The 9,707-nt window shown below is 36.0% G+C and overlaps 1 protein-coding gene across 3 annotated transcripts in view; it reads right to left on the bottom strand.

Annotated features, from left to right (window-relative positions):
* The window catches only part of EFCAB7 (EF-hand calcium binding domain 7), a 35,267-nt gene extending 25,614 nt beyond the window's left edge, over window positions 1-9,653 (bottom strand). The window contains exons 1-6 of one of the 3 annotated variants that reach the window (XM_046645673.1): window positions 9,554-9,653; window positions 8,279-8,466; window positions 5,106-5,317; window positions 4,383-4,469; window positions 3,628-3,823; window positions 3,062-3,183 (exon numbers count right to left, since the gene is read on the bottom strand). In XM_046645673.1, coding sequence (XP_046501629.1) covers window positions 3,062-3,183; window positions 3,628-3,823; window positions 4,383-4,469; window positions 5,106-5,317; window positions 8,279-8,466; window positions 9,554-9,627 — 879 coding nt within the window. In that variant the 5' untranslated portion in view covers window positions 9,628-9,653. Of the gene's footprint in view, window positions 1-3,061; window positions 3,184-3,627; window positions 3,824-4,382; window positions 4,470-5,105; window positions 5,318-8,278; window positions 8,467-9,452 lie in introns of all 3 variants that reach the window. The other 2 variants (XM_046645674.1, XM_046645675.1) reach the window with 2 other exon arrangements.
* Window positions 9,654-9,707: the final 54 nt, after the last annotated feature.

Raw genomic sequence — 9,707 nt, 5'->3', positions numbered from 1 at the left:
AGCACAATGCACGTTACCAAGGCTGGACAACAGCAGGACGGGAGCTCTTACATAAGCTGCACAGCACAATGCACGTTACCAAGGCTGGACAACAGCAGGACAGGAGCACTTACAAAACAGAAGTAAAATTAATGCCGCATTACTTATATCAACCAAACTTCAGCGTAATTGTCAGACTATTCTGAAAACTAACATTCCTAGGAGAATTTGTAGCTCTCCTGTTTAAAAGGAAGCATTCAAATTTTTAAGGTCTGCTATTGTGTGAAACACACAACGCTTATTCAACCTAAATTTCCTTTAAAACAAACAGGCTTTCAATTACACAAAGCTTCTTCTCTAGGACCTAGACTAAAAAGTTACGAATTAAAAGAAAAAAGTACTGACAAATTGGCTGGCTCATTCAAATAAATCAGTTTGAAAGGATTATAGATTAAGTTGACAATTTGAGTATTATGAGAAAAATGGAAGAAGGCTGAGCTTTAAGAAAATTTTTAGAATGAGAGAGTAAGAAATTCCATGTATGATTAATCTTTTGACAATATAAAGCAGAAATAAAAGAGTAGCTTGTAATTCTTATATATGGCATAAGGTGGTGCTATATTCTACCAATTCAGGTAAATTCACATAAAAGGAAAAAGAACTGTTAATTCATTTATTTGTCACATACAAATTTTACTTGTTTTCATTATATTTATTTTATTTTCATTAAAAATAGTCAGGTTGAAAATTCTACCTATCAAAAAACTTAAACAGGGGCCAACCCGGTGACGTAATGGTTAGGTTTGTGTGCTCCACTTCGGCGGCCCAGGGTTCGCAGGTTCGGATCCTGGGTGCGGACCTACACACCGCTCGTCAAGCCATGCTGTGGCCGCGTCCCACACACAAAATAGAGGAAGACTAGCACAGACGTTAGGTCAGCGACAATCTTCCTCAAGTGAAAAGAGGAAGATTGGTAACAGATGTTAGCTTAGGGACAATCTTCCTCAAACAAAAAAAAAACACCACAAACTTAAACATATCAGTAGAGTTACATTTTTCTTGGAACACTGTAGGGAACATGATTTAACACACAATTCTGTATTATTATTAAAGTTAAGGCGAGGTAGAATTATTAAGCAGTAGATCTGCCAAAGACTTAGTCAGAGGAGGAATCTATACATCATCATCATCACTGTTGTGTTTTCTAAAGCTATCTCACATCACATACTTACTAGAGAGCTATTTGCTTTTCATTAAGACAAGCAGGTAAGTAGATAGTTACTGAACTTTTTGTTATTAAAGAATTATAAACTGTAAGTACTTAAAAACAAAAGGTTAAATATATAATTTATAAATGAAAAATTGATTTGGATTGCCACCTAATTGACAAGTTGAAATGATCAACATTTTGAAAATAGAGAAATTTTTGTAACAAAATTATTATTTGGAACCTTCACAAAAATTAAGTTAGACAACCATTTCAAGTTTAAAATGTTTATATTTGTATTGTCATAAATATAGACATATATATAACATATATGTTGCACACCATATTCGTATACATGTTGAATAACATATATGTTACACAACACATATATATGTAAAACTATATGTAGGCATATTTTAATTAGAAGTCTGGATAGAGGAAATAGTGCGTCTCTGGAGTTTGCGACTCATGTTTTGGGGCTTTCTCTAATTCTAGGCATGATTGAGGGGAAGCCATTGAAGCAATTCCCCTCTCAAGAAAAACTCCTAATGCTCCTTGCACATTACAAAACCTAAGCAAACGGAGAGAATTCAGGATTAAAAACAGAATAGTGATTCAGCACCTACATATGGTCTATGGAAAGAAATACATGTACAGTCCCTGTAAGGGTCTTATTTTCCTCCAGTAATTCAGGCCCTTTACCAACCGTGTGGATTCATGGTTTAAAATCTGGCTTATCAGACCCCATCACAACAATTTTCTAATTTCTGAAAGAGCCTTCGTCTCTGTTCCAATCCCATACATGTTCATTCCACATGAAATTGAGATACCAAAACTTGTTTAAAATAGATTTAAAGTACTTGAAGAAAACTAACTTAACAAACCTCTTAGTAACTTATTCTGTCAATTTCGATGAAAACAAATTACATAATAACTATATTCACAACCAAGTACTTCTCAGAGTTGTTATGAAATTCAATATAAAAAATCTATGAAATTTATTAAAAAAATACAAAAGGCTTCCATTGGCAGAAAATAATATTGTTGGAACACTAAATATTGCGTGTGAACATGGTGGACATGCACACCAAATTGCTTAGGGTGCATAGATTCCTAAACAGTCTGAACAAAATTCCTTGGAGATAATGTTTTAAAATTTTAATATAGAACAAATGTCACTGTCTAGCAATTTAAAGATATAAGGGACTTCAGAGTTCAATAACAAATACAGAGTTGTTATTTGAAACAAAAATGTAGCTCTTGAGAACAATCAGTTCCGTTTTCTAACAGCGGTTACAGTGTGCGGTCATAACCATCTCTCCCCCTTCCACAGAGGTCTCCAGGCACACATTTTTAATGTACCCTAGCAGTTTCCAGTTAATGTTTCATATTTCTCTAGCTATTATTTTCTGTTGAAAGAAAACTAGTAAAGGTTGAGTCTAGAAAGGGAAAACAAAGGAAGAAGATCAATATTAACACTCTAAAAATATTGACTTAGCAAAGTGTCTTTGTTATCTTTCTCTCATAGGAACGGATATTGAATGAATGCTTTATTTATAAGAAACACCTATGGAAAGTGTTTGTTAAACAAAACAAAAAAATTGCTTGGCAAAGCACCTAATTAGATAATCTATTCATCAAGTCTGGAAATTGAAGAGCCATCATTTTCAAACTGAAGACTTTTTAATAATATTCTTATTTGTCATTCGTACTTCAAAAGTATTAGAACTGGCTTATAGGGTAGAAGTGCTGCAACACACAGAAAAACCTCAATTATTTCACAAACTTTACTGGTTCTCTCTAAATGCTACGTAGTTAAGTTTAATGCCAAATTTTTTCAGAAAAAGTTGTATCTATTAATTTAAAATACTATACCTTTACTGAGTTTGGCTCAGTTAACTTCGAGTTTCGCTTACTATTAGCACCCATTGTAACTGTGAAGGAGACAGATGTTTTGAACTTTCTAGTTGTTGCCAGTAAGGAACTCCTGGTGTCACCTGTAACAAGTAATAGTTATTTGGTCTCACATTAGGAAAAGTTGTCAAGGAGATTTGTTTCTAAACACAGTGTAGTATAAAAAGTCTGTGTATTTATTTCGTTCTCTTTGTTCTTCTTATTGAAATAAAGTCAGAAGTTTTATCTTTATTGGGCTTTAACGGTCCCTAATTTATGGGCTACTAATAGGATTCTTTATTTCAATATGTTACCTCTTAGCCTGAAATTTTAGTTTTAATAAAATAAAATGAGCATAGCCAAGTCAAGCTCCATAATAAAATTTTACTTCAATAGATTTTTACAGCTAAGAGAGTCTAGAAAGGGTAGCTGACAAAAGTAGGCTTCTCATTTGTTTTATCACTGACAAGGCAGGATGAAAGGAAAAACTGATCTGAATACGTCCCTCCATTCTTGATCAAGAAACCCTGAGTGTCAAAAGTAAATACCTTTATTTGTGAACGTGTCCTCGTCACTTCTTCTCATGATTCTAGGCGATGGTTTGGGTACTGGTGACGGTTCCCTTTCAGGGGACGCTTCGATGTGGCTTCCAAAATGTTGACGCTTCAGTTTACTGTCAACTTCCAGTTTTTCTAGAGCAGTTTTGAGACATTGCTCGTTGGTTGTCAGATATAACTTACAAAACTACAGGAAATAAAAAAGTAGTCCAGTGGGTAAAACACTCAATCACATATTTGGGAGGGGAAGACAAATGCACATTAGTAGGCAAGTGGTAGACTGTGGATGGAATATATTTTCTCTTGAACTAGGCTACTCATTTTATTTTCTTGAATCAGATTGACCACCCTCAAGTGACCTAGTGAAATGTAACCACGAGTCAAGGAGGAGGTCACACTCCGAGTGAAAATAAAATGTCACACAAAGAGAGATGATTTATGTTTTTTTACAAGATGTGTAGAATTGCATTTGTTCTAAATAATTTTTACGATTCTTCCACCCCAGAAACAGCATATTTCTGCAGAGAGTCTCTGTTTGTGTGTGTGTACATGTATGTATTTTAACTTGGTTGTATTACTTTTAATATAGTCCTCAGATTACAACTGTGGGACTGGAGAAATTAAACTTCAAGTATAATTAGTACACAATATATAAGTATGTCATTACCAATATTAAAAAGATATACCCCTTTAAAAATACTTCTCCTACACAGTAAGCCAATTTACATCAATATGAGCCTACGCACCTTGATGTAGTCAAACTTGCCATCAGCATTTACATCAGCCAAATTTACTATGGCATTTACTTCTTCTCTAGTCATCTTCTCACCTCTCTGAAAAAACAAGATTTATTTTAAGCAACATATCTATCACTTTGTTATGCATGAGGAGAGTGGAAATCCATTTTAATCTTTTTCACAAGTTTGAATATATGGTTTCATTATAAATCTCAGAATGAGTATTATGTCAAGCAAGAATGAAACTGTTATACAAAATAAAATTTCACAATTTTATTAAATTTTGTTAAAGTGTGCTGAATTTCAGTTTACTAAATTTCAACAACATGTATCACAGATCCAGTAATAACTACTATTGAATTTAGAGTAATGATACTTTCTCACATTGTACCAAGACGCAGACTGGATTCCTAAGCCTATTGATGCTGTTTATCTTTTACTTATCACATATGAACCTATCACTGATTTACAGAGTTCTCAGAAGGAAAGAATTGCAAAGGAGCACAAGGGGATTGCAACATGGGCTCAATTTTATACTTTATCTTTTATTTACAAAGCACCTTTCATCCAGAAGGATCCTTAAGCACTTTATAAACAACATACATATGATTCATTTCACCTGCCAGTGAAACACTTATTTTTAATGTAGACTTTGGTGGTCAAAGCTAGATTCTAAGTTGTTTTGCAAAATATGCATATTATAGATATGCATATCTGTTTTACAGATCTTACCTTTGTTAGAAGTTTATAAAGGTCAGTGTGTAAAATAGAGCCATCATCATTTACATCTAATTGCTTAAATGATTTTAGCAGTTCTGCTTTTGAAGTAGGTTTCTCCTTCCTTAAAATTATACAAAAATCATCAAAATTCAGTTTGGCAGTTTGAGGAGTCCAATACTTATTAATGGTCTTTTGGGATGGATTTCTTCCTGCATGCTGAAGAGCTGCCCAATAAAACAAGTATTATTTGTTATAGTAACATCTATATTGGAATTTAAGTGTATTTTTTCTTTAAATCATTATATATTACAATATTATACAAAAGTTCACATATACCAATACATTACCTTTGGTGTGGATAACCTAGTGATATTAACGTATGCCTGACTTTCAAAAATGAAAAATATCTGTTATCAGCTAAAGATTCTTGATTTATTAATATCAGAATTAAATAGATTTTTCCTATTCTGACAGTTGTTTCTCAATCTACATAGTTTAATTAACTGATAATACCTGATTTACTTCATAAGAGTGCTTGGAGAAAAAGAAAAGATTAAAAATAACTATCCTCTTAACTGTTTGCGGACATAAGAATAACCACAAAAAGTATAAATTATTACTTTTTCTGGCTCAACAAATCTCTTAATGAGGAGATTGTTAGTTTGAGAATATTACTATCAAGCCATAATATCTAAAATGTTCATCATTGCTAGACACTAGAGTTTCAAGAACATTAATCATGTGTCAAATGTCAAATATATGCATAAAAAGTATCTGCTTTAAGTTATAATCCCGCTAAAAATCAGGAAGGTCAACATACTTTGAGAGAAGACTACTATAGAAATGCAATGGTCAAATTATTCTTTTTAACCAAAACATTTAAAAATAGTCCTATAGCCAGTTATTCATAAGAAATGCCTATTATAAAAGCCATGACCTTACAGGCACGAAAAGCAAAGAATTACGACATGAGAAGGGCTTCATATGTTTGCATACGTCCTATCACACTAAGATATAACGGTTTTATTAAACACTTATGGATATTCTGTACAATTGAATAGGAATAACTTGGTAATTTGCAAATAAACAAATCTCTGCATATTAAGATTTAGCACTATCTAAAATGAACCAGTGATAAGTTTCCTAGAACTACAGGAGGGAGTAACAGAATTTTTAAAGGTATAACTGTCCTGAATTGTGCTAGCAACTTGTATTATAAAACTTTATATTTGATACTTCCAACTTTTTTAGGTGAGATTTCACAATATCTCTGCATTGTCAGTAAGCATTAAAAAGTGATAATCTGGATATTCTACAATTTAACGTAATAAGGATTAATATATATAAAACAATAACTAAAGAAATATGCTCAAGGAGATAGAAATCAGATCAGGGTAATAAATACAGACATTTCTGAGTCATTTTATTGAACATTCATTGTGGACAGCATAATACAGGGTGGTTTTTTTTTCAGAGATACAAACTTCTTGGTTCCTAAGAAATTTTATAATCTAAATAGGAAGTCTACACCTGAAGTGTAAAATTGCTACCTGTGGTCGTGGTTTATGTTTAACAACATATTAGAAGTCCATAGACTAAGAGAAATGTTCCCACCCTTCAGCTTACACCAGAGTATCATACCTAGATGAACTTTGGCACAGGAACAAGATAATCATCTAGAGGTGACTTTCAGAGCTAAGAAAAAGTTGTAGGCCTGGTGAATTTTCCATTCACCTAGAAAGCCTTTGTGGAAATTGGTAGCACTGGAGATAACATGACTCTTTTCTTATTTCCACAGGTTTATTCTGGATGTAGAGAAAAGCCCTGACTGCCATGCCACCCTAGGAATAAAAGATAAGTAAGCATTTTGCCTAGGGCATAAAGGGACAATTCCTTAATTCATCTATCAAGAGAACCAGGGAAAAGGCAAACGTGTTTTAGGATGCCGTCCCCAGCCAACCTCCATCCTCTAAAAGCTGGGAGTAGGACATAAACGAAGTTGTGATTTGAAGCCCATGTGAAAGAAAATGGTATTTTCTGTCTAGCTTTGGGAAACAAGCGTGTAACTCTTTCCCACAAGTGGCAGCTCAGCATACACTTGTTGCTATCTTTAATAACAAAATATTTTTTAAATGTATTGTTAATTACAGAATTTTCTCAATAAAATTAATTATGTCAAAACATGTACTCAGTAAGCAGACATTCTTGTCTAAAAAATAGGTATAACTTAGTAACCTACTAAGCTAACTTTAATCTCTAGTTACAGAATTAGTTGGAGCCTATGATTTAAGTCTAATAACAGTAAAAACATTATGTAACTGACGTTTAAAGTTTTACACCAAGATACTAATCTTTTGCCAGGGTTTACTTTAAGCTTTGACATGAGTCTATAATACCTGTATTATTTGTAAGTTGGAAAAAAAAAAAAAAAGGAACTCTACAGCTAAATCTAAACGTCAGATTTTTTTATTTAAAGAAACTGCTCTAAAGTTGGCAAAATAATTCTCTACTCACAAAGCTAGTAGCCTCAAGGAAACTGACATGACCACTCAGTGTTACCTGGTATTGCGGTTCACCTTTTGAGGCTAAAGACCTCCAAGTCATTAGATACACCTGGCAAGGACCAAATTCATTGATTTGGGGGATATTTGCAACCAGAGGAATACAAGATATGCTAACGGAGAGAAGCAAAAAAAAAGACCAACCCTCCTCCCAACAAAAACCAAAAAAAAAAACAAACCAAGAGGAACTGTTATTTCTCTTTTAGAATTTTACTTATTTCCTAATACTTCTCTTTTATAATCATTCAATCCATTTTTATACATCCTTTACATTTTCCCCAGTACAGGTCAAATTCAGAGTAGTGATTCAGATGCCCAAAGTGTTTTAATTCTATTATAAATCTTAAAATACCAAAATGAGAATTAGAAAAAAAAATTTTAAGCAAGTAACTGATGGAAGCTATAAAAATATTAACCTAGTCTGTAAAAACATTGAAAGTTTTGTGCTGAAGCTCCTAGAATATGTAACTATATAAAATGGCACAATAGCATAATGTAGTCCCGTTGCTCAAGCTTCACTAAGAAATTGAAATGATTTCACAACGTAACTCTAATTCCAGTCTTTCTGATCTCTTAACTTTCAACAAATAAGGCAAAAAAATTAAATGTTAAAAAAAGTTTTACCTAAGTAAAGCTGATCTTTAGAAATAATGTTTTCTAAGCTGCTTTTGAAAACAGTTAGGTAGGCAGCTCTACAATTCATATAAAATATCTCCTCTTCAGTTAGTGGGAATCTCTTTGATCGAGGACTCTCTGAGAGCGTTGATTTCTGACTGGAGAAAGCTGCGTCACTTCCTGGACTGATGGCCATTCTATCAGAAGATAATTTTAAAATTTGTTTTAGGCAATGTTAACCCCCTAAAATGCAAACGGAATCTCGCCTTTCAAATTGGGGGGGGGGGGGGGGGGGGGGGGCAATCAAGACAAAGTTTTTGTAAGTGTAAAAAAAGACGAACATTATAACGTTGTATTATCATATGTTAAACTAGGATAAGCCTTCTGCACTCGATTTCTAAATATATATATTAGAGATATATTCTATTCTATATAGTTACATACAGAATATATAATATTATATATTCTATTATATAAATATTTAGAAATGTATTTAGGATTTCTAAATATATGTATTTTGAAATATACATATATATGCATATACATATGAAAGAGCCAATAGAACAAAGCCAAAACAAAGATGTAACATAACTACAAAAGCATCAAACAAGCTAATACATGTGAAGCATACACATCAGTGTCTGGTACACAATAAGGACTAAATAAACTGTAGGTAGAGTGCAACGCCACAATAAGGAGAATTTGGACATAAGGTGATTGGCAGCTGGCATCCACCTGCACGGCAGGGTCGACCAGGTGACTTCGCTAACACCTCATTGACAGAGCCCACATTTTAAACGACTGATTTTTAAGCAGCCCCGTTTTTAGCATTTCGCGAGATTTCCTAACGAGAACGTGCTGGGGTGGCCCGGCGCCTCCGCTCGGAGCTCAAGCAGCCGCCCGACATCCCGATTCGGCCCGCCAAGGCGGCCAGGCCTTTCCGTCCGGCCCGGACGCGGACGGCGAGGGGCCGGGGCCGGGCGGTCAGCGGCCGGGGGCGCGGCGAGGGCAGCGCCTCGGGGACGCCGCTCCCGCCTGCGTGCGCGCGCCGGGGCCACGGGCGCTCTGCCGGCCCTCCCTCGCGTGCCGGGCCAGACCCCCGCTGAGCGCCGCCGAGGCCGGGCCGGGGCCGGAGCACGCGCGCGAACGGGCCCGAGACGCCGGCCGCGCGCAGGACACAGACCCTCAGGGCCATGGCGGGGCACACCCCTGTGTGGCGGCGTTCACCGCTCCATCCGGGGACCCCGGACACGAGCAGCACACAGCCGGGGAGCCGCGCGCTACCTGCCTGCGTCCCGCACCAGCCCGCCTGCCCCTCGCCTCTGCCGCCGCCTGCCTCGCCCGCCTCCAGTTACCATGGCAACTGTGCCTCGCCGCCGCCGGAAGTACAAGGCGGAGCACCGCCCCAAGCGGTCCGGCTGGAAATGTAGGGAGGGGA

The sequence above is a fragment of the Equus quagga genome, chromosome 18 (genome assembly GCF_021613505.1).
Source record: "Equus quagga isolate Etosha38 chromosome 18, UCLA_HA_Equagga_1.0, whole genome shotgun sequence".
Taxonomy (NCBI): Eukaryota; Metazoa; Chordata; class Mammalia; order Perissodactyla; family Equidae; genus Equus; species Equus quagga.
The sequence above is the reverse complement of the archived record's forward strand: the minus strand, read 5'-3'. Positions and strand labels throughout refer to the sequence as shown.